The following is a 27,371-nucleotide window of genomic DNA, read 5'->3' as shown; positions in this document are numbered from 1 at the left end:
GCTCGCTCACTTCCTGGGTTTCTCTCATTCCTGATTGGACACGGAGAAGCAGCCTTCTCCAACTCACATCCATCTGCCCTTTATGACAGAGCAGCTGTGCAGACGGGGAACCCCTGAACTGTTCTCCACAAAAACACAAACAGGATCACACATGCCACGTGGGACTTGCTGTGGATTCTTCCTGGGTGTAACATAATCCAGGCTGGAAGTTCGCTGATGCGTGGCCACGATGCAGACGCTACGGACACAGATATGTGTGTGCCGCTGAGGTAGAGTGCACAAAGCCGGAGCTAACAAAGGGTGCAGGCGATAGTCCTGCAGAGATGACCTTCCCTACTGCAGATGGGCGGAGTCTGGAGTCTCCATTTTCCGTCTGCTCTGACCTCAGAGTAGGCCCCACTGTCGTAGAGGAGCGGAGGCCGTTGGTTAACCCCGTGTCCCGCTGCAGCTCTACGTCTGCACACAGCGTGTGCCCCGTGCGTTCTAGCAGCCCGTTGTGATTCGCCACAAATCTTTTCAAAGGAAGACTCGAGGGACTTTCAGCCAGCTGAAGTTTTCCGTTTGACTCCACCTGTCCTGGTGAACTCGGCTGACTCGAGGGGGAATAAACATCCTGGGAAAGCGAGGGTCCTCTGGTGCTGTCATCCTCCTCCTTCTCCCTGCCAGGGTCAGACAGCCCAGAGTGAACGATGACTTCCGCCTCCACCTGGTTGCTGTGGTTACTGCACAGTGAAGCGCCCTGCCCGTCGCCGAGTCCCTGCAACAAAACAAAGTCCATCAGCCACTTCTCTTTACGAGCCTAGCCTGTTAGCATCTCTAATTGTATCTGGCTCACAGCAGCCTTGGAGCAGAAAGGCTTATTTTGTCTGACCACCAGAAAAAAGCTCATCCTCGGTCATGAAGGTAATATCTTCTCTAGCCCGGATTCAAACCCTACGGACCGTAACTGAACTCTGAGACCCGCCTTCATGACGAGAACAGAACAGGTTACTCCTGGTTTATGACTGTTGGGAGATGGAGGCCATTTTGCTGAGTTCAATAGATTCAATGGAAACGAGAGTCTCTGGTTCAGGTCCCGAACTCATGATCGATTTGTCCCACTAGGCAGGCTGTCTCACCTTTAACCCCTTCTAGACTACGGTCATCAACTAAATCCTGAAGACGCAGCATCAGGATTAGCACCTTCATCCCAAACCTGCCACGTCTAGTCCCACATGTGTCTGCTGCCCTCTGCTGGGGGTCCTATCACTTAGTGTCTTACTGGGTTTTTTTGTCATTTAATTACAAAATACAGATGAGTTATCATGTCAATACGAGTCGATCTACAATGTTCACATTCCACTGCATCACTAGAGATGAAACACGTCACTGAAAACATCTCACCAGCTGGACCACGACTATTGGAGAAGAAAGAAAAGATGCTGAATGTAAATTTTTAGATTTTCTTCCGTTTCCTTCCTGATTTGCATCACCTGGTCTGATGCGGAGAGACGGCATCCATCCCTCTTTGGATGGAGCAGCTCTTCTTTCTAGGAACATGGCCAGTTTTATTAGTCCTCCATGACAACCCAGGGTCCAGACCAGGAAGCAGAGTCGTAGTTTAACCCACCCCTCTGCAGCTTCTGTACTGTTACCCACCCACTACCCCATAGAGACAGTGTCCTGCCCACGGCCAAAACCACACAGATTAAATATCAGGCTTAATAAAGCAAATCATGGAAATCTCATAAATATTAGAACAAATTAACTGAGCAGAAAACTAGAAAAATTAAATGTGGGTTGTTGAACATTAGATCCATTTTTTCTAAGACTTTGTTAGTTAATGACTTGATTTGTGATAATCAGATCTCTTTGCTCTCTCTCACAGAATCCTGGCTGCAGCAAGAGGACTATGTTAGCTTAAACGAGTCGACTCCTTCAAATGATTTAAATCATCATATTGCTGGAAGTACAGGGCGAGGAGGAGGAGTGGCAACCATTTTTCATTCGGACCTATCATGTTCTTAGTTATAGTTCTGGATCTTACTGCCTGCGCTCAGATGATCCCTTACTGCTGGAGGTCCGTTTGTGGGTACGAATGTGGGAAAATGCTGGTCCATGTGTGCTGCATGATCTGGAAGATGAGCCCTCTGCCATCTTTGCGCCTTCATGACTTTCACATCCATTTGTCCATCCTGGCTGTTAAACGCTCCACAGCGGTATTATCACAGCCCCTGTCGGCGGTCCCAGCGGGAGGAGGGGCCGGTCTGCCTCCCCATGACCAGTCTAGCCCGCTCACAACGTCCAGCTAGTCAGTGCCTCGTCCAGATCAGTAGCCCCCGGGTCATGGCATTTAGCACGAAGGCCAGGGTCCAGTCCAGCCAGAAAACAGCTAAACTTCTCTCCCTTTTGCGCCACTGCTTCCTGCTCATGGCCCCGTGACAAGCCTCGACATATCAGCTGCGTATCGCTCCTAACTCTCATTAGCCAGCCTAGGCCGAGCAGAGACACAGGTCTGAGAGCGCAGCATGGGATGTCCACATGTCTCATTTAACGTCTCTCCAGGACTAGCTCTCCATGCTCAACGTACCCAACTCCACCTGCAGGTGGATCACTGACTTCCTGACGGACCGAAGGCAGTGCGTGCGGCTGGGGAAGAATGTCTCCACCACTAAGACAATTAGCACAGGATCCCCACAGGGCTGTGTGCTTTCTCCTCTGCTCATCTCCCTGTACACAAACTGCTGCACCTCGAGCCATGACTCCGTTAAACTGATCAAGTTTGCGGACGACACCACCCTCATCGGGCTCATCTCTGACGGTGATGAGTCCGCCTACAGGAGGGAGGTGGAACGGCTGGTGTACTGGTGCAGCAGCAACAACCTGGAGCTCAATGCTCAGAAGACAGTGGAGATGATTGTGGACTTCAGGAAAGTCACCGCCCCATCTCTCCCCCTCGTCCTGACGGACACCCCCGTCACCACTGTGGACTCCTTCCGCTTCCTCAGAACCACCATCACACATGACCTTAGGTGGGAGCCATCCATCAGCTCCCTGATCAAAAAGGCCCAGCAGAGGATGTACTTCCTGCTGCAGTTGAAAAAGGCCAAGCTGCCGGCCCAGATGATGGTGCAGTTTTACACGGCCATCATTGAGTCCATCCTCACCTCCTCCATCGCTGTGTGGTACGCTGGAGCCACGGTGAGGGACAAACATAGACTGCAGCGCATTGTGCGCTCCGCTGAGAAGGTGATTGGCTGCAGCCTTCCATCTCTCCAGGACCTGTCCGTCTCCAGAACTCGGGGGCGTGCAGGTCGGATAGCAGCTGACCATTCTCACCCGGGTCACAGACTTTTTGAGCCGCTTCCCTCAGGCAGGAGGTTACGGTCCATCCAGACCAGAACCTCTCGCCATAAGAACAGCTTCTTTCCATCTGCCGTTAGACTTGTGAACAGCTTATAAACACACAACCATGCTGGTCTTCTGTACTTGACATAACGTCACGTTATCGGCCATGTTACCATTACCTGCCTTTTTTATAGCAAAGTTTTATGCTAGTTATTATATTTTATTCTACTCTATTCTATTTTTTAATTATATTATTCATGTCATATGTAGCACGTTAGTACCGAAGCAAGTTCCTAGTTTGTGAATCGTTTGTTCACTAACAATGGCAATGAACCTTTTCTGATTCTGATTCTGATTAAAGGCGGCCAGTCACCTCGTGCCGCCGCAGGGAGGCTGTCCCACAAAAGGAAAGTGGCGCCGTCCAGTCTGGAGGGCAAAGAGCAGCCATAGTGGCGGTGTAGCTCCGCAGGTTTGAGCTCGCACGGCAGCCTCAAACTGCTTCATCCAAGTAGCGAAGAGTTTACGACCGTCATCACAAGACGGCGCCGGCAGCTCCACCCTGACATTACACACATCTTCAGTCCAAACTGGGCTGTACTTGTCCTCGTCATCCATACCAGAAGAAGAGCATCCGAGCACGGTCCAGTGTAGCTAACAGCCGCCTTCTCACGTCCCGGGGTAAACGTCACCAAACGCCGCTGCCACTAATGCAAAGTGTGAGCAGTAGGGGGCTCGAACCAACGGTCCCAGGACAAAGAAGAGGTAGGGAAACACCTTTGGAGTTGGGGAACACGTCTCAGTTTGCCGAAGAGCTTCACGAGGCCCCAAAAACCGCTGGAGAGACTGAGGGTAAGAGCCCCGCCTCAGTAAGGCTCAGGGTTCGCAGCACATGCACACAACACATCACCCGCTTACATCATCATGAGCTAATGGGTTAAAATGAACTACAGAGCAAAAACAAGACGAGGGTCATTTAAAGCTTCTCTGGATCACTGAACAGCCTCCAGGCGAGTAAAAGGCTTTCATTTGGTTTGCAGCGTGATCCGAGGACGGCAGCACAAGGCGGCTTGTTGCCGATCGCTGCAGCGCCGGCTAAATCCTCCACAGGGAATGAAAAGTGCGACTCATAACCTAGAAGAAGATGACATCGCGTCTGTGCCAGCTCCTTTAAAGACTCAGTAAAATGGCGTTCGTCCATCGCGTCGTGTTGTATTTCTGTTTAGTCGTGGAGCAACGCACTTCCTGCCCCCGCTTGAGTTTGGTGCGGCTGCAGACGTCGCGTGAGTGAAACCCAGCAGTAGTCCTGCTGCAGCAGCGCTGTGAGCTTGTCAGTCCTACTGGGCAGCGAATGGACATTTCCCATAACCACGGAGGTAAAATGTTTCCTCTCCTGCCTGGAGCCTTTTCCGTGTGGAAGAGTGCCGGTGTCCAAACAGCTCTGGTGCTGGAGGAACTTCCCAGAGCGTTCCCAACACAGAGGTAGTCCTGTGGATGGTGCGGTGAGGGGCGCTAAGAACACGCAGCACAAGACAAGCAAACAGGAAGGAGAAAAGAGACGAGAGCTGCTGCAACAGGCGGCACCATCGTCTTCACACAGGAAGCCATTTTAAACACCAGGAGACGTTTCCTTTTCTTAATCATCTCTGAGTCGTTGTCTTAGTTTAGGCAGCGTCGTCTACTGAAACAGGCTGATAAAAAGATGGTTACCGTGCCGTTGGCAGTGAAACCCGTCTTTAGAGCGCCGTTAGTCATCGCTGGTGAATCTTCTGTTATGGTGTCTCTGTAGGTCGTGATCCTGTTGACCCAGTTGTGACTTACTGAGCCGTTCCAGACAACCTGCTGAGGAAACAACAAAGTGGAGCAGTTAAAACGAGCACTGCTTTCTTCCATTAACACACACAAAAGGCTCAAAATACCAGTGGCCCGTGTGGAAATGAGCATTCCCCTTGCAGGTTTTGACCTTGGGTTCAGGTGCAGGGGTGTCCTCCCCCTCCCCCAGAGAGGTGCTCGCCATCAGACTCTGGGCCTCTGCGTCCTCTGCTGCCTGCTGACCTGAGCCGTGGCTTCCCGGAGGCACCAGCGTCTCCAGCTCGTGACTATCACCACCGTCTGGCACATCGGCGGGAACGGGGAAGCCACCTTTCCTGTATGCAGCCGCTGTGGAGCTCAGACCCACAGACGCCTCCCTGGTTGGATCAAAGACACGGTTAGAAAAGGAAAAAACAATGTTGTATTTATTGGAGCTGACTTTTTATTAGCGAGGGGACATTTTAAAGAACACAGTGGATAAAAAACATAATGATGGTACTTATTCCAGGTATGCTGACGTCTCACCTGCTCTTGTTACTACGGAAACTGTAGCACATGCAGAGAAGGATGCATATCAGCCCCAAGCACACACCAAAGATGATGCCCGTGACCGCCTGGATGTCCAGTTCTGGAAACAGATGTTAAAGTTTTGTTCTTTAATCTCAGATCACTTACCTCATATTATTATAAACTTGTCACAGCTCTCAACTAAAGAACAGCTAAGGACTTCCAGCATGTTCTGTAATGTAACCGAGCAAACGCCCATTTGTGCCCCCATGTGGGATCCCTCTGGGCAAAGACTTGGCCCACAAAGGGTTGGCCACACTCGGACTCACAGCTGTGGTGAAATGTGGGCTCATTGCAAATCCCATCATTTGGGGCCACTTAGGGGCCAAGTGGGGCTTGGTCTGCATATGTGGGCTGCCCCCTGTGGCCCCAGTTTGGCCCATCACTGTGGAGCCCTTGTGCATTTCACGGTGGTACCGTGGCATGTGTGGGCTTCCCGCCCTGCATACACAGAATAACAGATTTAAACAGCAGTTTTGAACCCACCCATTATCCTGAGCTGCTGCCCTACCCGTACAACCACTAAGCATCGCTCTAACACCTCATCTACAGTTGGGTCACATTTCTGTTTTATTTTGTTCAATGCTGAAATATTTGACATCTATTCATTTTAAGTGTCTACATTATGCATCGTCTTTTTAAAGGAAAAACTCGTTTTCTTAAAGGTTTGTTGGTTTTCCTGGACTCCCTACATGTGCTGACATGGGTTCGGGTTCGGGTTCTGGGTAGACCCCACAGAAATAACCAACGTTAGGTGCAAACATCCATTAGGTGGTCCAGGGCAACCCACGAGGGCTCAGCATGGGGTGCCTTTGGGCAGATTCATCTGTGGGTTGTCCTTCACTACATCAAAATGGGGAAATGTGGGAAAGCATATGGGCCCCATTCATGCAGCCATACACAAGATCCTAGTGGGTGAACTCAGGGGTAAGTGTGGGTTCTCCTGCCCACACTAGTCCAGACCCAGCCCACTAAAGCCCCTGGTGGGCCCAAACGGTTCCACGAGCAGGAGGACCTTTACACTGAATCAACCTGAGCAAGCAGACCTTCACTGATATTCATTCACACCTGGCATTGTGGATCAGGAGCAGAGAAAAAGCAGATGGCAGCCCCCCCCCCCCCCCCCCCCCCCCCCCCACACACACACACACACACACACACACACACGTTCACTGGCAGCTCAGATGGAGCACATGGGATGGAGACAAACAGTCAGTTACTGTTACTTTACTTTCATTTCATTGTAGTTTAAATCTAAAAAAGATGCTGATAAAGGTCCTGCGACTAATGGAATAACCTGGAAATCTGTGTTTAGTCACCCTGAGTGCACAGGCGCGCCTTTGGGAGGCAAAAGGTTTGGTCATCCTCAATATATTTGTATTTTCTGATGATTCAGCTTTAAATGCTTTAAATAAAGGTATGTTTTGTTTGTGTTGATAAATGCAATATAAAGTCTCTTGACACACCATATTTGGGCAGAGGAGTTTGAACGTCTTTTACAGGTGAAAAGGGTCCAGGCCCAACTTCTGTAGAAGCTCCCAGTTTAAAGAAGTAACGAGTCCCACTGGACAAACCACGGACCGCCACGCTCCTAACACCACCTGAGAGAGACGGGGTTCTGTAATGAACACATGACTTACCACAAGACAAGAATTAGACACCAGTCTGCAGGTTTCCAAAAGGAAAACTTACCATCCTCTGAGAGATTTTTCCATAAGTGCTCCGGCTCACTGAGCTTGATGCTGTACAAAATCCTGTAGCTGACGATGATACCATTGGGTTCCAGTGGAGGGCGCCAGCTCACCAGCACAGAAGATGGGTCCAGCGTACTCAGCTGCAGTTCCTCGGGTGGTGTGGAGGGCCCTGAGGGAGAGAGCTGGATCGGGTCAGTCATTAGAGCCCAGAAACGAGGCCTCACAGCTGCAGAGCCTACATTGTCTCGGTGGGGTGGGGTGGAGGGGGGTGTCTGCTGTGTGACAGCTATCTGCATCCTTGTGTCGCTTGCTGCCACCTGGGTACAGGACATGAGGAGCAACCAGGGTACTGGCAGGAGGGGCAAGGGCTGAGGTGATGATGCAACTAGTGGATAGTGTGAGGATTGAACCACTCTAATAACAACGATACCATTCACCAACCACACCTGAGGGCCCAATCCGAGCTGCTGTCCAATGCAGGAGCCATCCTAACACCTGAGCGCTCGACTACAGCAGTTTTAGCATCCTGTTGCTACAGGCCAGCCAACAGAGTGAGTGAGCTGATAGTCACCAGCATGTAAAATATCCTGCAGCAAACAGTCACAGGTATGAATATGAGCTTTAAAACATGAAGATCTCTTCTAGATTTTGCTTTGCACAGGATTAGCCTGTAGTGTGTAGCCAGAAATACGATTATTAAAGTATCACATCTGTAAAACGTCCACAGACTATTCTAACACACATCTCTACCCTCTTCCGCTTCAGCGTCGGTAACAAGATGGCGCCTGTGATTGGTTTAGCCGTGGTCACCGGGCACGTTTTCAAACTTATCTCTACTAACCTTTCCGCCCCCCTTCTGTCCGCGATCCTCTTCGGTACTGTGCCGGCTACCATCTGCTATGATCGCCAGGATCTTTTGTTCTTCAGTTTGTCTGCGACTGCTCACGATGCACCGAGGATTTACCTCTCTGCTTGTTTACGTGAGCGGCGAGCTGGCCCGGAGCCAAATGCTGATTCCTACCTGAACGCCTCCAGCGATGTTTTACTGATCCCAGGAAAACGTCGGAGGAAAAGAGGTAAACGAGCAGGAATCCAGGTGAGTATAAGACTTCTCTTTGTGTGTGTGTGTGTGTGTGTGTGTGTGTGTGTGTGTGTGTGTGTCCCGTCTGGCTGTGAAGCAAGCAGAATTGATGTCTGAATGCTGGTAGCAAGCCTTACAGATTTACTCTCAGGTGGAGCATCACAGCGTCTGCTTTTAATGTCACGCCTGATACTTAAAACTTTATTGTTATTGTTTTTTGATGCTTTGTAATTCCGACCAGACACGGAGACAGAGGTGAAAGAGAAAGGAAAGGAAGAGACAAAAGGTGGTGGTGGTGGTGGTGGGGGGGGGGGGGGTCCACAAAAATAAACAATAATGAACAAGAGTCTGCTTCTAGACCTGCAGAAAGAGACAAGAAAAGAAATAGAAAAAAAGGGACACAACAATACTACAAGATCAAGCTATCACTGCGTCAACTTGATGAAGAAGTATATAATCAACATAGTTTAACTGAACAATCACGATAATAAATCACAGTGCATTAAGTGCCCACCACAGCCTTAAGGCTGCGTGAGAGCACCTGTGTGTGTACACGCACTTGTTTATGCTTCTAGCTTCTCTTCCTTTGTTTGGTGACCTGAGCGCCACTTCCGCATTCCCGCCAGGCCGTGTTGCGACGCGGTTCATCCGTCCAAGTTTTTTAAGGTCAGTTTATCCTCATTCCTCAGTGGTTTCTCCTCCTGTTCCCTCCATAAGTGGTTTTTATAAACACCATGGATCTAACCCTGCTAATTTACGTCCACTAACTCCAGCTGGTTCTGTAGTTTCTGATTCCTCCACCTCACTCAGCATGGCTCTATTAAATACCCGCTCTGTTAACAATAAGTCCTTCCTGCTCAATGATCTAATTCTCTCTAAAAACCTGGATTTTCTGTTTCTGACTGAAGTTTGGCAGCAAACATCTGATTATTCTGCTCTGATTGAACTCTGCCCGAGTGGTTATTCTTTTCTTAGCCAGCCCCGGGGTTCTGGTCGTGGTGGAGGCCTAGCTGTTGTTTTCAGAGACCATCTTCCACGTAGCTCTACAACCTCTGGTCACTTTGCTTCCTTTGAACTGCAGCTGATTAAAGTCGGGCGTAAGGACCCGTTCTACTGTGCTGTGGTCTATCGTCCACCTGGTCCAAACAGTTCTTTCCTTCAGGAGTTTAGTGACTTCCTATCCTCCACTGTGAAGCTGTCCAGACTGGTGATTGTTGGTGGCTTTAACATCCACGTTGATGATCCCTCCGATCTCTTTGCCATGAATTTCTCCAGCCTCATGGACTCCTTCAGCTTTACCCAGCATGTTTCTGGCCCCACACACACCAGGGGGCACACTCTAGACCTTGTTTTTACCCTGAGTCTAAACGCTGACAGTGTTTGTCCTGAGGACGTTTATATTTCAGATCACCATTGCATTTTCTTTAACTTGTCAGTTTCTGCGTCCCCACCTCCTGCTCGCTGTATGGTTAGTTCTCAGAATCAGAAGTTTTTATTGCCATATGTGTGCCAAGTCCCAATATTAGGAAATTGCTGCGGTATTTTGGTGCAGAAGGTAAGATAGAAAAAAAAATAATTAAGAGATAAGCAAATATAAGAACTAATAAAACACTCATGATAAAATTATTAATGTAAAAAGTGGCAAGAATTAGAGAAGCAGCTATCTACTCCGTGTAGGTACTAATCTGAGTGTTTGTTGAATGGTTCAAGCACAGCATCGGGTCACGTGACTGGGACCAATCAACTTGAGTGGGCTGCCCTAGGATTTTCATTCAAAAGTCCAACTGCAGAGGGGAAGAAACTGTTTTTGTGGCGAGAGGTTCTGGTCCGAATGGATCTGAACCTTCTCGTTTTCTTAATGAGAGCACAGCTTTTATAGATTTTTATAGTGTGGAAGTTGTGCAAATGCAGGGATGGGCGTAGATATTCTGCTGGGGTGGGGCTGGGTTGGCGCCCTCAGATTCCGTGAGGCTCTGTTATGCTGCTGCTTTGGGCCCTGGCAGGATGGGCTGGGGTCTCCATGCCCTAGGTGGCATGTTGACAACAGAGGTGCCTATTGGGGCCAGTGGGGGAGCTGGCTCCCTGGAGGGCTAAGCCCAACCAGCCATTCCTCCCCATCCCCGTATATTTTTCTCCTCCTGCTCCCTCACATCACACAAACATGCACATAGGTCCTTGGGGGGTGGGCAAGACAGGGAGTGCGGGTATGGACCCCATTTCTGCATTCCTGTGGCAACCTGCCCCCCAATTTTATTTGCACCTTAAACACTTCCACTGACGACATTCCGCACAAACACACACTTAGGGCCTTGGGAGTGAGCACATTCAACGGCATTTGGCAGGGGGATATCTCAGCCTCCTCCTGAGTGCCGGTGCCCACTTCCAATTTTAAACCACACTTAGACACCGAGGGCTGTGGGTTCAAGTGGGGTGGTGCGGTGGCATCAGCTGGCATAGGCCAGGCAATGCCCGCACTGCCCGCTCACCACAGCCATGGAATACACCTCATCAACACACTATATTGTAGTACGGGGAGGGAGACTAGGGGGTCTTAGCCACCTCTGTTGTCGCTTGGCTTCCTGGGGCTGGAGGCTAGGAGGGAGATCTGGCCGTCTGGTTGGGGTCTGGGGTGGTGGGTTGCTGTGCTCAGCGTTGGCCGGGGGAGCCTGCTCATCAGCACCCCAGCAGAAAGGGTCAAACTCTGGTAACCGGTGATGGTTGTACCCCATGTGCAGCAGTACTGGGACCAGAGTGAATAGGGTGTGTATGGGGAGCATGAGTGGGTGTCCAGCGTGCATTTTTGTAAGTCTTGGGTTGTATGTGCATGTGTGAGCATGGGTTAGGGCGTGTACACACACAGGTGCTCACATGGCGCTCTCATAAGTATGGACTTGGGCACGTTCAACACATGTCTTAAGGCTGTGGTTGGCACTAAATGCATTGTGATTTACTATCGTGTGATTGTTCAGTTAAAAAATGTTGTTTATATATTTCATCATCAGGCTGACGCAGTGATAGCTTGCTCCTGATGTATTGTTGTTGTGTCCCATTTTTTCTTCTCTCCTTCTGCAGGTCTAGAAGCAGATTCTTGTTCATTATTTATTTTGTGGAACACAAGGCTCCAGGTTCTGCAGTGAACCCTACTCCCTGGTTTAATGACAGCCTTCGTAGCCTAAAGCGCCAATGCAGAAAAATTGAGCGCTTGTGGAAGAAAACCCATCTCCACGTCCATCTGCTGCATCTAATCAGTCCATCAGTCCCAGCGTGCTCTCTATAATTAATGCTTCTCTGGTCTCTGGTCAGGTCCCTGCTTACTTTGAAGAACGCTGTAATCCACCCGCTTCTTAAAAAACCGAGTCTCGACCCCTCTCTCCATAGCAGCTTCAGACCCATCTCTAAACCTCCGTTCATCTCCAAGATCTTGGAAAAGGTTGTGGCTAAACAACTCACAGCTGCTCTTGATGAACATAACATCTATGATAGCTTCCAGTCAGGTTTTCGTAGAGCTCATTCTACTGAAACAGCTCTTCTTAGGGTCTCTAATGACCTTCTGACTCACAGTGATGCAGGGGACTGTTCTGTTCTGGTCCTGCTGGACCTGACTGCAGCCTTTGACACTGTTGACCATCACCTGCTACTGGAGAGGCTGAGAGACTGGGTAGACCTATCAGGATCTGCTCTGGAGTGTTCTCCTCTTATCTCTCTGAGCGCTCCTTTTCTGTGGCCGTCTCCAAGTTTAGGTCCTCCACCACCTCTCTTACCCCTGGTGTCCCACAAGGTTCTGTGCTGGGGCCTTGTGTGTGTGTGTGTGTGTGTGTGTGTGTGTGTGTGTGTGTGTGTGTGTGTGTGTGTGTGTGTGTGTGTGTGTGTGTGCGTGCGTGCGTGTGTGTGTGTGTGTGTGTATGTGTGTGTGTGTGTGTATGTGTGTGTGTGTGTGTGTGTGTGTGCGTGTGTGCGTGTGTGCGTGTGTGTGTGCGTGTGTGCGTGCGTGCGTGTGCAGCTTTTATCTTCAGAGGAGATCCTGTGGAGGGGAAACTCACGGTCAGGCAGAGTGGGCTCCTCCACGGTTCCACTGAAAGGTCCCGCAGCATCCACCCCATTAGACTGAACCGCCAGCTCATAGCGAGTGAAAGGCTTCAGTCCTCCAAGCAGGATCTCCAGAGCAGAACTGCAATACCAAAGGTGTCCTCTGAGTGTGGGCATTTGTTTGACATTCAACTCAAACACATCTGCTTGTTCAATGGAGTTTTGTCAGTTTGTACATTAAAAAGGTGAATTATATTCCCTTTTTCTTTCTAACCTCAACATCAACTGTGAAAAAATGCTATCTTTCCTGAGCTGGAGGATCTATCCTGACATTGTAGGATCAATAAAGTCATATTTCCATCCATCCATTTTCAGCTGCTTATCTGGAGTTGGGACACCCATACATCCCTCTCCCCAGCTACTTGGGCTAGCTCCTCCGGGGAAATCCTAAAGTATTCCCTGGCCAGCCGAGAGACTTAGTTCCTCCAGCAAGTTCTGGGTCTTCCCTTGGGTCTCCCCCTAGTTGGCCAGAGAACCTCTCCATGGACCAGATGCCCGAGCCACCTCAACTGGCTCCTCTCGACATGGAGGAGCAGCAGGTCTACTCCAAGCCCCTCCTGGATGAATGCGCATTTTACCCTATCTATAAGGGAGAGTCCAGCGACCCTGCAGAGAAAACTCCTTTTGCTTGTACTCGCGATCTCGTTCCTTCGGTCACTACCCAAAGCTCAAGACCATCAGTGACGGCTGGAACACAGATCAACCAGAAACTTGAGAGTTTTGCCTACCGGCTCAGAACAGTACAACACCCGCATCACTGCAGATGCAGCACCAATCCACCTATCGATCTCACGCTCCAGCTTTCCCTCACTCGTGAACAAGACCCCGAGATACTTAAACTCCTCCACTTGGGGCAGGACCTCATCCCTGACCCGGAGAAGGCATTCTACCCTTTTCTGAATCAAGACCATGGTCTCAGATTTAGAGGAGCTGATTCTCATCCCAGCTGCTTCACACTCGGCTGTGAACCGCTCCAGCGAAAGCTGAAGATCACGTTCTGATGAAGCCAACAGGACCACATCATCTGCAAAAAGCAGAGACCTGATCCTCAGGCCACCAAAACGGATGCCCTCCCTTGGCTGCACCTAGAAATCCTGTCCATAAAGGTTATGAACAGAATCGGTGACAAAATGCCTTGGCAGAGTCCAACTCTCAACTCAACTCTCAAGCTCAACTCTCAAGCTCAACTCACTCGCAGTGGTTGCAATACGGACCAAGCTCCAACACCGGTCATACAGAAATCCAAAAAGCCCGTATCAAAGGGTCTGATGACACATACTCCCGGAGTACCCCCCACAGGGCCCCCCGAGGGTCGCGGTCAAACGCCTTCTCCAAATCCACGAAACACATGTAGACGGGTTGGGCAAATTCCCACGCACCCTCCAGGATCCCCTAAGGGTATAGAGCTGGTCCAGTGTTCCACGGCCAGGACCAAAACCACATTGCTCCTCCTGAATCTGAGGTTCAACAATCCGACAGACCCTCCTCTCCAGAACCTGCTTTGTTATTGGACTTCTGTGCCAGTCATGGAGTGTCCATAATGAACATCCTGTTCAGACATAAAGGTGTCCATATGTGCTCTTGGCACCAGGATACCTTAGGCCGCAGCTCGATGATCGACTTTGTTGTCATCTGTGTCTTGGACACTCAGGTGAAGAGAGGGGAACAGCTGCCAACTGACCAGTTGGTTTTGATGGTGGGGGAGGACACCGCTCAAACCTAGCAGGGCTGAATGTACTGTGAGGGTCTGCTGGGAACGTCTGGCGGAGTCTCTTGTCAGAAGAAAATTTAATTCCCACCTCCCAGCTGAGATAAGAATCAGCTCCTCTAAATCCGAGTCAGAAAAGGGTAGAAAGCCTTCTCCGGGTCAGGGATGAGGTCCTGCCCCAAGTGGAGGAGTCTAAGTATCTCGGGGTCTTGTTCACGAGTGAGGGAAAGATGGAGCGTGGGATCGATAGGCGGATTGGTGCTGCATCTGCAGTGATGCGGGCGTTGTACCGGTCTGTCGTGGTGAAGAGAGAGCTGAGTCAGAAGGCTACCGGTGGATCTACGTTCCTACCCTCACCTATGGTCATGAGCTTTGGGTAGCGACCGTAAGAACGAGATCACAAGCGGCTGAAATGAGTTTTCTCCACAGAGTGGCTGGGCTCTCCCATAGAGATAGAATGAGAAGCTCAGTCGTCCGGGAGGGGCTCGGAGTAGACCCGCTGCTCCTCCACATCGTGAGGAGCCAGTTGAGGTGGCTCGGGTATCTAGTTAGGATGCCTCCCTGGTGAAGTTTTCCAGGCATGTCCAACCAGGAGATGGTCTAAAGGAAGACCCAGGACATGCTGGAGGGACTAGGTCTCATGGCTGGCCAGGGAATGTCTTAGGATTACCCTGGAGGAGCTGGTCCAAGTGGCTGGAGAGAGGGAAGTCTGGGCCTTCCTGCTTAGGCTACTGCCCCCACGACCCAGCCTCAGATAACCGGCCGAAAATGGATGGATGGATCATTGTTTCTATAGCCAGTTACATTTTATAATGAGTACAATCCAAGATGGCTGCCAGAACACATCAACATCAGTGAAGACACATATGATCAGACTTCCTAACAGAGCATAATCTCTAGAACAGGGTGAAATGACTCTACCTCCATCATTTATATCAGAGAACCTTTGTGTTTAAACAGACCCAAGAGGAGTTGTGAAGAGATCCGCCAGCGTTTTCCACCCAAGTCAGAGGATCGAAATCACAAATATCATCAAATTCTAACCATCTTACCTGGTGTGATAGGTGACAAGGGATGCGTTGGTGGTTCCCGACGGGCTGCAGCGCACCGTGTAGTTGATGATGCGTATGTTGCTGAACCGCGGTTTCTCCCAGCGGAGCCAGATGGATGTGGAGCTGTTGGATGTGGCTTGGATGGTGCTCGGGGGGATCGGAGGAGGGTGACCGACTGTTGGAGGCACTGGAACACGAGTTAGCACGACATTAATTTAACATCCTGGTCAACATCCAGACATTGAGAAGCTGCTCATGCCATGTACTGCAAAAGGAGTCTCACATTTAGTAGCCTTGTCCGTCCTTCCCTTCCACACGGCAGCTGCCCCGTCCACCTGCTTGTTGAATGCCCAAACTCTCACCTCATACTGTCGGTCAGGAGCTGAAACAACGAAGACCTCTTCCAAATCTGTTCCTCTGTAATCTAACCGTCTCATTTGTTATTACATTTTCTACCAATGTTTATTTTTTAAATCAGAATTATTACAATATTTTGTCTGAAAAGAAAAACTGCATCCAGAGTGAAGGCTGCGAGTAAGTTACTGGAATCTGCTGGTTTTTCTGCTGTAGGAAACTTTTACGTAAGCGAGTACGCAGCAAGTACATTTTATTTCTACAGCACACAGACGTCGAATCACAAAGTGCTTCACATACAGTAGATCAGAAGAAAAGAAAAGAAAGTCATAAAACCATAATGATCTCAAAACAGAAATAGATTAACAGAAAAATATCATAAAATTATAAAATTTCATAAACAGATGAAAGATTAAACATTTGAATTAAAAATAAAAAAATTAAAGATTTAGGTGAAAGCAGCTTTAAATAAAAGGTCTTCAGCTGTTTTTTAAAAGTGTCCAGACTGTCCAGGCTGCGTAAGGATAAAGGAAGATCATTCCAGAGTCGGGGTGCAACAGTCTGGAAGGAGAGATCACCTGGACTTTGGATCTTCTAGAAGGTTCTGGTGGGTGGACCTGAGGGCTCAGGTTGGAGCATAAGGCTTTAACAGGTCAGTAATATAAGGAGGAGCTTGACCATGTAGAGATTCAGATTCAGAAAACTTTATTGGTCCCAAATGGCAATTTACTTGTAGCATACCATAAAAACCATAAAACCATAAAAATATATAAAACCAATCAATCAATCAATCAATCAATCAATTAATGGGTCCCTACCAACATTACATTAAACATAAAGCCCTAGAGACGAGTCGCCCTCACAACGGGCTCCTACTCGGAAAACAAATCAGGAACTGATTTGTTTTCCGAGTAGGTTCATAAAAACGACGCCCTGAGGGCACGAGTGTAGCGCACGGAGAGGCTGACCCAAAATACATTTAGCCTTCTTTAGCGCCTGCTCCACCCAGAGAGACTGACTCATGTTTTGACACCAACATTCACAGTTTGGAGATATTTCTTAAGTGAACAGAATGGATGGAAGGATGAATTAGATGGATGAATTAGCCAAAGACACCAGTTAAAAAGCATTAAACCCCCGGCAGGACTGCAGATAAAAATAAAATAGTGGCAGATTGTCAGATGAAGCCAGCTTACCCAGACCGGTGAGCAAATGATGCCTAGCCTTCTTCCGTAGCCTGATGGTGTGGGCATACTGGGACCTTTTTCCATCAAAGGACTCGTCGGCCTCTGCCTCTTGGTAGGACAGCTTGTAGCCAGAAATCAGGGCATGATTTGGTGATGGCTGCCACGTCACATTGATCATATTCTCTCTGGGTCTGACCTTCAGCTCCGTTGGAGCAAAAATCACTGAAAGAAGCAAAAACAAACTTAGAATCAACACAAACACCCAGACGTGCACTTGAGATGGTCTGGTCCGTTTCTGTGGTCTGAATGTAGGACGACCGGTGAGAATGGTTTCAATCGGATTCATCAACAGCGTCGTACAACAGTTATGGACATGACTCCAGCGCAGCACCTTTGGGTTTTACACCAACAGCTCAGTGGCAGCTTGGTTCTGTTTATTCTGTCCTGCTATTAATATTATGAGTAAACTCCAAAGCGAAGGATTGTGAAGCTGTTTGGGTCATTTCCAGGTTCTGTTTGGTTTCCCTCACAGCTGTGGCTCAATGTGCCTGCTTCAGGAACTAGAGCTGATCCACGTGAGGAGAGGGCTTAACACAAGAGGGTGACGTAGATCTGTCAGGCTTTTCCAATCCTAGAGTCTCACCGTCTGTTTCTATCAGAAGCTACTGCAGGAGATAGGTGTAGGAGACTATTTTCATGTTCAGCCTGCCTGCCTGAACACTCAGGCTGAACCATCGTAATCGGACACACTCATTAAAACATGGCTGTCAGGTGTTAGACGCCTTGAAGAAGTTCTCCATGAGCTCCACACCAACTGGTCATTTGCGGGGGAATGAGCTGCATGGCACGTCTGGTTGGAATGTCCAAGGTTCTTCAAGAATATCCATAAAAAGTGAAGTTTACTGTAATGTAGTAATGATGAAAAGCTGCTCTGAGAAGGTGGCCTGATGGTGGCTCCCAGCCTGTTACTCCTGTCAGAACAACAAACTGAAGACCTTCACAAAGCTGTCAGCAACAGACGGGCTTACATGCCTGCACCTCTGCTTTCAGGTCTAACTCACAGCACACGTAATCTGTTCCTCATCAGATTTCCACTAACGGTCCAGAGATGTGAATCAGAACTCTGACAGGAAGAAACCTGGTGATCAAACCACATGGACATGGACTTCTGTTCCGTTTCAGAAGGCAGCAGGACTTCAGCTGACACAGCATCATCTATCCAAACGTTCGGATCCTCACGCTCCAAACAACACGCTAAAGTCAGCAAAAGTCTTGTTTCTGCATTTCCCCCGAGCCAGACCCGGCAACCCAAACAGGTCAAATGTCTTTTCAGATATAAGGAGATGTTCCTTCCCTCTGGAGGTCTAGGAGGGTGAGGGAACTGTATAAAGTGGGAGTCTAAAGATGGTTCGCATGTTTAATGTACAAAAACTATCTACAGGAGTTTTTGCTGAATGAGCCACTGAGAGGCCGCCCTGTTGTCAAACGGGAGGAAACTGGAAACTATCTGGTTTAACTAACGACTCAAAAACCACTAAACACCAACAGCTGAGTTCAACTGGTTACCAGGCCCACGGCTCTCCACCACAGAGCACTGAAAGACTGACCAAGAGATCAAAACTCTAACGAAACATCCTTAAACACAAAAATAGCTCTTAGCTCAAAACCCTAACGTGGATGACATCCAACTGTACATCTCCTTTAAGCCCCATGAGATGTCTAAGCTGCAGCTGTTACACACCTGCTTAGACTCTATCAGAACCTGGATGGTGGGAGCTTTCTTCAGCTGAATGAAGATCAGACTGAGATCCTCATCTGTGCCCCAGACAAGCTGGTTCCCAAAGTCAGAGACTCTCTTGGTCAGCTTGCTTCCCACACCAAACCTTCTGTCAGGAATCTTGGTGTGACCTTTGACCCAGCTCTCACCCTGGATTCTCATGTCAGTTCTCTTGTTGGCTCTTCCTTCTTCCATCTCAGGAACGTTGCTAAGCTGAGTCCCATTCTGTCCCGCTCTGAACTTGAGACAGTTCTCCACACCTTCATCTCCTCACGCTTAGACTACTGTAACTCTCTTTTCACGTGTCTGAGCAGAACCTCCCTGAACCGTCTACAGGTGGTTCAGAACGCCTGTGCTCGGCTTCTGACCAAGTCCTCCAAACACACCCACATCACCCCGCTTCTCCTCCAGCTTCACTGGCTGCCAGTCACCTTCAGGGTTCATTTCAAGATCCTGGTTCTGGTCTATAGGGCCTTACATGGACAAGCACCATCTTACATTGGTGATCTTCTTAGTCCCTACACCCCCAGCAGGTCCCTGAGGTCCAGTGATCAAAGCCTACTGGTTGTGCAGCACCAGGCTAAAGGTCAAAGGTGACAGATCATCTGCTGCTGTGGCCCCCAGACTCTGGACCTCTCTCCCCCTGAGCCTGAGATCAGTGGACTCAGTGGTCTCCTTTAAACTCACTTGTTCAGGCTGACTTTTGACTGACCTTCTCCTTGTTCTGCACTCCTCAGGATCCACTGATTTCCCTCTCTCCTGTGCATTTTCTCTCTCCCTTTGCTTACATTTTTAATCACAATTTTAAATTTTTCTCATTTTAAACATATTTTAAATCTTTTTTTTTCTTTTTTACACTTTTGTTTTAGTGAGCCGCCTTGTGATTTTATCTTGTTATATATCTTTCTTTCTTTCTTTCTTTCTTTCTTTCTTTCTTTCTTTCTTTCTTTCTTTCTAACAAAAGGCCTAGAGTAATTCACAAGTCTTACCCATGCTGCGGTCGCTGTCGTTGTAGCGGGCTAAAGTTTGGTGCTGAACCCACTCAGAGGGAATGCCGAAGCCGACGCCGGTTCCTGCTGCTATCCTCAGACGGTACATCTGGTTCGGCTGCAGCCCTCTCAGGGTGAAGCTGGTCTCATTCCCTCTAACCTCCACTGAGACCACAGCACCTGCCATCAAAATCACAGCTAAATCAACATAAACTGACACACTTGTTAGCTAGGTGCCGATGCTGCAGAAGCGGAGCTTAAAGGTTATGTTTTTCTCCTAAATCATCTATCAAGTGGTCAATTACACCAAGACAAGCTATCTGACTGAAAACTAAGATCTGCCACAGATGTAAAGTACACCAAGTGTTCCTAACCAGGTTCAGGCTTTGGGCCGGTGCACGTTACTTACTTTGATCCAGAGCACCATAATCAACGCGGTAGCGGGTCAGGGCTCCTCGGCTTTGCTGCGAGGACGGCGGATGCCACGTCAGCCTGATGTCGGTGGGGGACGTGCTCGCCACAGACAGCTGAGGAGGGGCACTTGGCACTGTGGGAACACAAAAACCTCCAGAGTTTCTGAGCAGCAGAGCACAACGATGAGCAAACGGCCCGAAGCGGACTCAAAATTAGAAAAATAAAGATTCAGTTGGATTTGTGGGGGTTTGCCTTCCGGCAAAAGCTTAACTGGCTCTTCAGAGAGTGACTTCCTATCTGCTGACACCGATCATTCATAAGCCCTGAGTCCTCAGGAGCTCCAGCCCTGCCCTGCCTTATTTCCAGCTGTCATGGCTGATTGTTGTGTGCAGTCGTGTCGTGTTTGTGGAATAGTTGATCCACTCACCATCCTCCAGCATCTCCACAGTGACAGGCAGTGATGGGGGACTGGCTCCCATGGGAGAATAAGCCACCACAAAGAAAGTGTAGGCAGTGTGAGGAAAAAGCTCCTTGACAAGATACTTTGTGGTGTCGTTGTTCATCGCAAAGCGATCCTCCACGTTGTCATTGCCTAAGGAAGCATGGGTAATTAATGCATTCATTTACAGGTGAAGCTGCTCATTCCTGGCCCTGTTGAAGGACACCCACCTGAAAGGTGTTGGCAGTGCACAGAATAGGCAATGACTTGGTCGGAGTTATACTCGGGTTTCTCCCAGGCGAGCAGGGCAGTGGTGCTGGAGTACGGGGTAGCAGACAGGTGCCGAGGACGGCTGGGCAGGCCCTCTCGCACGATGACCGTCAGCTTGGCAGTGGCACAGGCTGTACCGAGCCCGTTGTCAGCTATGCACTGATAGTAGCCTGCATCCTCCAGAGCCAGCTGATTGATGAGCAGGACTCCAGGACTTTGCATCTTCAACCGTCTGAAAGGCTTGACGGGCTGACCGTTCTTCAGCCAGTGCAGCAGGGGCAGAGGCTCTCCAGAACTGTTACACAGGAACCGTGCCGTGTTGCCTCTGGAGAGTGACATGGCCTCTGGGGGCTGAACAATCACTGGAGGGGCTAGTGGTGCAAGAAGGCAAAACGTTACCCCACGCCTACTGTTAGTGCACAGCGTCCACCCTGCCACATGCACCAACTCCAACGCTGCTGCTGTTAATCCATCCATCCATCCATCCATCCATCCATCCAACTATCCATCCATCCATCCATCCATCCATCCAACTATCCATTCATCCATCCATCCATCCATCCATCCATCCAACTATCCATTCATCAATCCAACTATCCATCCATCCATCCAACTATCCATCCATCCAACTATCCATTCATCCATCCATCCATCCATCCATCCAACTATCCATTCATCAATCCAACTATCCATCCATCCATCCAACTATCCATCCATCCAACTATCCATTCATCCATCCATCCATCCAACTATCCATTCATCCATCCATCCATCCATCCATCCAACTATCCATTCATCAATCCAACTATCCATCCATCCATCCAACTATCCATCCATCCAACTATCCATTCATCCATCCATCCATCCATCCATCCATCCATCCATCCATCCAACTATCCATCCATCCAACTATCCATTCATCCATCCATCCATCCATCCATCCATCCAACTATCCATTCATACATCCATCCATTCATCATCCATCCATCCATCCATCCACCCAACTATCCATCCATCCGTCCGTCCGTCCGTCCGTCCATCCATCCATCCATCCATCCATCCATCTTTCCATTATCTTAGACCTTCAAAGGCACCATAATGAGTCTTCCCTCATAACACTGCTCTAGATGCTGTGATGTCATCATCCACACAACACAAGGCGACTCTTACCCGGAACATGGAGCTCCGCAGCAGCAAAGACAAACTCTCTGGTCCTGGGTTTGTTAGCTCTGCAGACGTAGACACCACCATGGTGGCGCCGAGTGTCCCTGATCACCAAGTTTGTTGCCAGGACCATCACATCGGTGGAAATGGGTTTTCCATCTGATGGAGGGGGAAATGAAGGTGCAGGTATGAGAAGGGTTATGGATGCTACAGCAGTAGACACGAGCTCAGATCAGGTCTCTGTTTCTAAAACCTGATCAACAGAATAAAGAGAGTGGGATTCACGTGTAGTCTCACGGGCTGACCAACAGGTGGCTCTACGGCTTTTCACTGGAACATTAGGCTCATCCACTCTAACTCTGAGGAATATTGCTGGCCATTAATGGACAGTCTCTGTTCTCAGGGTTAGTTGATCCATCACAGCTTTTACATTGTCTACATTAGTGACTAAACATGCAAATGAAAAATGTTGCCTGTGGCCCGACAACAAACAATTTCATCTAGAGAAAATGTAAAGGAGGGAGACATTTCAGATGCAGCACAAGACTGCAGCAGCCACAGCAAGATGAGGGAGTTTTAGCTTCATCTCTAAAATCAAGACAGACGTAGGTTCATGTGTGTCAGGGTGGCTGATAAAGGCACACGGTAACAGAAGAATTCAGAGTGGAAGGAATGTGAAGAGGAAAAGGTGACTCTTGATGAGGCTCACCTTGTCTGCTCCAGGACACTAGAGGTTTTGGGTGACCTTGTGCCATACACTCCATCACAGCGAGGTGACCAAGCAGGACTGTGGTGTTCTGAGGCGGTGCAACAATGACTACTGGGTTCAATGCATGCGTGGTGCCTGTAAGCACAACAGGGAAGCTCTTTTATTTATTAAACCTGATTTGTGGGCTGAGAACTCACTCATTTACAACGCCGATCTGGCCAAGAGGCAGCAGCACACAGTTAGCTTTACACCAAAGAACAACAGATGGGATAAAAACATACAAGACAAAATAACAGTTAGCCATAAAGACAAAGGACTGTTCTCATATATAACACGTACGAGCAGTCAGAACAGACTAAGACAGTCTTTAATACTCAGAAGCAGGAACACTGATCAGAAACTATTGATCACCATGAATTATTGAAGGTAGATAATGGAACGTAGGCAGTGAGCTTCAGTGGTTTCTGCAGCTCATTCCAGTCACTGGAAGCAGCAAACTGGAATGAGGAGCAGCCAAAGGAGGTGCGAGCGTTGGGAATAACCAGAGATGAAGTTACTGGAAGGTAAACGGTGCTGGTTGTTGGAAGTGATGAGTAATGAGAGAAGATATGACGGTTCTACCGATGATGGTTTTGTATATGAACTGGTACCGATGTAACATCCTGCAGGAATGGAGGGATGGCCAGTTAACGAGTGAGTACAGATCACAATGATGAGTAGTGAAAGGGGCACCAGTGACCAAACGGGGTGCTGAGTGATAAATAATCGGGTTTATGAAGAAGTTTTTAGAAGCAGTCCTATAAATGATGTCACCATAATCTAAGATGGAAGGATCGCCATGTTGACCAAGGTTTGCGTTGCAGAACGAGTAAGGATGACCTGTTGCTATAGAAACCCAATTCTAGACTGACTTTAGAAAGTAATGAATTCATGTGAATGTCAGATGAAAGTGTGCTGCCAAGCCAGATACCCAGATACTTATAGCAACTGACGAGCTGTAGCTCTGTTCCATCCAGGGAAACAACACTAGGGTGGTAAGTTATGGTTGAAGATCATGAACTTTGTTTTACCTGTGTTTAAATGAAGATGAAGGTTGGAGAAGGCATGTTGAAGATGATTAAAGTTGTGCTGCAAGGAGTACAAAGCTGTGTTCAAGGAAGAACTGCATGAATATAAAATGGCGTCGTCTGCATATAACTGCATATGAGAACTGTCAACAGCATGAACGATGTTATTAATATTCTGAATAAGGCTGGGCCCAGCATCGACCTGTGAGGAACACCCATAGATAGAGGTAGAGGAGCAGGTTGGTAACCCTGTGTTCTCACTGTTTGCATAGTGGTCCTTTAATGACATTAGGGCAGCAGTAGCTCAGGGGGTAGATCAGGTTGTCCAGTAGACGGAAGGTTGCATGTTCGATCCTGGCTCCGGACAGAGAATTCTGTCATTGTGTCCTTGGCAGTGATGGGAATAATGCAGTTTAAAATAGTGACATTAATAAAAAATATAAAATAAATAAAACAGCTTTTTCAGTTACAAGTAATCTAATTATTTCTGCCTGAATCTGCAGCCGTGTCCTTCTTAGCGTGACAGCGGGACGTCCCGAAGGTCCGCTCACCTGTTCACCGCTCAGACGTCCTGATCTTCTACCTTCCTAGATCATCCAGCTGTAACCTGTTTCTGATCATGTCTTTAGCCCCGCTGTAACACTGATGCATCCGTCTCAGACGTCATGGAGCTCAGGTGTTATCAGAACTACCTGTGTGTGTTTACCACCCAGCTTCAGCTCTTCTGTGGTTGGGTCTGACCCACGTTAGTAAATGTAAGTCCTCCATCAGGCTTGTGCCTCTTCTAGTGTCATTTTAAAGGATTTTATTTATTTATTTAACCTTTACTAGATTAGCAGCAACAGAAATGCTACTAAAACACACAAAGTCAAGCTGGAAACATTAGAATACTGTGCAAAACTACATTTATTTCAGTCATTTAACGAGACTGAGAGACCATCTAAAGGCTCAGGAACCTTTGTCTCATTAGGAGCAGTCCCCGATGTTGTCAAGCATGCACACAAGCTCATGGGCGCCACACAAGATACTCAAAAGCAATCTGAGTTGCAGAAATTAAGTTTTTGAAATAATGGACTAGCCTGCCACGTCTTCATTTCACTCCGATTTTAGGGTGTCTACAGAATTGAGCCCTCTGCAGGCTGATAACTTTTATTTCCATTAAAAGACTCGGCATCCTTTTGTTCCTAAGACATTGCCCTGCCGTTATTTGTATACATATCCAACTTCATATTGAGATCTGATGTATCTAAAGTGTTTCTTTACTTTTTGTGAGCAGTGTATTTATGCAAATGAAGACTTGGATTATGGCTGCCTACCAGCACGTACGGTTCCAGGTAGAGATCTCAAAGTACCTAAATATAATCGCCATGCAATTCAAAATCAGTGCTTTGCCTGTTTTGAATATGCACATGAATGGCTTCTAAATATGTGTTTAAAAATCTGCCAGTGGCTTTATTTGTTAATGAATGTGTCCCTAAATTTGGCTTTTTAGTATTAAGTAACAGCTTGATCACATACTTGAAACTGTAGGAAAACGTAACAAATCCTCTATTTTGAGACATTTGTAGATGAAGATGAAATATTATTCACAGCTACTGATGCATCCCTGAAAAGATCCTTCAGCAGCAAACTACAAATATAGCGTGCAAAATCAGGAATGAACTGTCACCAAGAAACTGGTGATTTGTTTTAGACACACGACGGCACAAAGACTGTAGCCACAAGGCTGAGATGGAGAAGAAAAGTCAACATAATTCTGTTGAAGGAGCTGAAAACGAACCCAATGTGTCAACCTGCAGAATAGCTTCAGTTACTGGACTGAGGGCTGCAGTGACTGTGGATTTTATTCAAAGCACATTTTTACAGATTGAAGGAGTGCTCATTTCCTAAGTGCATATCTGTACGCAAGAGTGCACGCAACCTCTCCTGCCATTGATCTCTGCAAAGTGGCCCGGCGTTCCGTAAACACATTATAAATGAATGACTGAGATTACACGCAGTAAACCTCAGTTACTTATCTGACTCCTAGTAGGTCAGTCTGGCTTTTGCAGGACCTGCAGATTAAAGCGGGCCTTTAAAGTGATTGATATGATGGGTGTCACTGTGATGAACCATAAAAACATCAAAGCTGTAGGACTGAAGTAGATTTTCTGTGACTTTGGCATTAAACTGAATTACCACATGTGGTGATTGTCCCATCCCTTGGTGCAAGACTTCTTTTGGCCAGGCTGTTCTTTCTGTAAAGGGCCAAACTGGAACTCTCTACCCACTGAGCTAAAACTAGAAAATGACAGTAAAGTTTTTAACAAAGGACTCAAAAAAAGGCTAAAGCCAAAACAACGATGTTCACACGAATAGTTTTAAACTCGTTTAATCTGCTGCTTAAATTGCCATTTATTTTTTTATGTTGGAAATTGTAATTTAGTCTGTTTTTCTTTGATTTCTTTGATTTGTTTGTATCTTATTTAAATGTGTTCTACTTTTTACAAAAGGTGCCTTTGGACAAGTGTTGCAAGTTAGCACTTGTGCTAACACACTGTCTGATGTAATTGCTGTGTCCACATCAAATAAACATCACCATGTATGTCGCTGTGGGTGTTGAGGTGTTCTGTTCACTGGATTTTGGGAACGGGGTGCCTATTGGGGCAAGTGTGGGACCTGGCACCCTGGAGGGTCTCGGCCCCCCCAGCATTCCTTCCCATTCTCAGACATTTCCTCCTCTTGCTCCTTTACATTGTAACGTGATGTAAGTGGTTCCTTCTTCTGCTGAACACCTGTGGATGGATGAAGGAATGATAAAATAATTATATAAACTATGCAGCAGAGATTTGCAGTCACTGTTTTACTGCAATTGCATTTAAATAAGTAGAATTGGAGAAATCTGCAGACATTTATGTTCTCACATGCAGCATCTTGGCACAAATAAGGACTCGGCTGGACATAAAAGCACACTCTTTCTATAAAACGTGTTAGACATAAATTTACACTCAGATCAGTCATGTTGTTTTACTCATGCTATGAAGGAGTGAGTAGAAGATGCTGAATGTTTGTTACTAAACACAAAAGTGAAGATTTTAACAGGGAAAGTACTTGAATGACTAAGTTGGTTCTGATCTGTTTGTCACCGGTTATTTTTTAATAGCGTCACATTTCACATTCATTTCTGTTTAGGTAGCATTAGCATAGCATGCTATTAGTGCTAACACGGGAAGGTGACGTGCACACGTATGAAACAACGCAATAATCCAGTTCAATCTTTCTAACAAACAATAAAACAAAGACGTTGTGACACGGAGCAGGAATAATTTGGCCAAAAGAAAAATACAAACCTTAGCATAGCATCGATTTTCAGGCCGCGTGACTGCCGCCATTGTTAAGACTCGATGCCATTGTTCACCCTGGTTGGTTGAAGTCAAAATGTGATGTTTCCTTTTGGGAATGTTAGCAGCTGCCGGCTGTTTCTTCTTCTGAACTTCTGAACATTTCATTTCCGGTTCGGCTGAGCGTCGCACTTCCGGTTGTGTGTGTTCTGCTGAAAAATGAGTGCGTGCACAAAAATGTAGGTCATGGGGAAGTGCGGAAATGCTGCAGTTCGGCCAGACCGACGAACGTTCTCGTTGCTTTCAGCAACGATTAGCTGAGGCTTTCAGACAAATGTGAGAGAACCGCTTAATCGT

The 27,371-nt window shown here is 47.8% G+C and overlaps 1 protein-coding gene across 6 annotated transcripts in view; it reads right to left on the bottom strand.

The window, feature by feature from the left end:
* Nucleotides 1-97: 97 nt before the first annotated feature.
* The window catches only part of igdcc4 (immunoglobulin superfamily, DCC subclass, member 4), a 55,681-nt gene continuing 28,407 nt past the window's right edge, over nt 98-27,371 (bottom strand). For 2 of the 6 annotated variants that reach the window (XM_070555187.1, XM_054732624.2), the window contains exons 4-20: nt 23,698-23,755; nt 22,628-22,762; nt 21,925-22,077; nt 20,715-21,125; nt 20,473-20,637; nt 20,041-20,178; nt 19,632-19,811; nt 16,875-17,087; nt 15,608-15,706; nt 15,325-15,511; nt 12,519-12,646; nt 7,396-7,566; nt 7,170-7,304; nt 5,662-5,764; nt 5,288-5,513; nt 5,035-5,166; nt 98-757 (exon numbers count right to left, since the gene is read on the bottom strand). In XM_070555187.1, the coding sequence (XP_070411288.1) occupies nt 239-757; nt 5,035-5,166; nt 5,288-5,513; nt 5,662-5,764; nt 7,170-7,304; nt 7,396-7,566; nt 12,519-12,646; nt 15,325-15,511; nt 15,608-15,706; nt 16,875-17,087; nt 19,632-19,811; nt 20,041-20,178; nt 20,473-20,637; nt 20,715-21,125; nt 21,925-22,077; nt 22,628-22,762; nt 23,698-23,755 (3,153 nt within the window). In that variant the 3' untranslated portion in view covers nt 98-238. Of the gene's footprint in view, nt 758-5,034; nt 5,167-5,243; nt 5,514-5,661; nt 5,765-7,169; nt 7,305-7,395; nt 7,567-12,518; nt 12,647-15,324; nt 15,512-15,607; nt 15,707-16,874; nt 17,088-19,631; nt 19,812-20,040; nt 20,179-20,472; nt 20,638-20,714; nt 21,126-21,924; nt 22,078-22,627; nt 22,763-23,697; nt 23,756-27,371 lie in introns of all 6 variants that reach the window. The other 4 variants (XM_054732621.2, XM_054732623.2, XM_054732626.2 and 1 more) reach the window with 3 other exon arrangements.

Source organism: Nothobranchius furzeri, chromosome 9 (assembly GCF_043380555.1).
Source record: "Nothobranchius furzeri strain GRZ-AD chromosome 9, NfurGRZ-RIMD1, whole genome shotgun sequence".
NCBI classification, from domain to species: Eukaryota; Metazoa; Chordata; class Actinopteri; order Cyprinodontiformes; family Nothobranchiidae; genus Nothobranchius; species Nothobranchius furzeri.
Note: the sequence above shows the minus strand (reverse complement) of the source record. Positions and strands in the feature narration are given on the sequence as shown.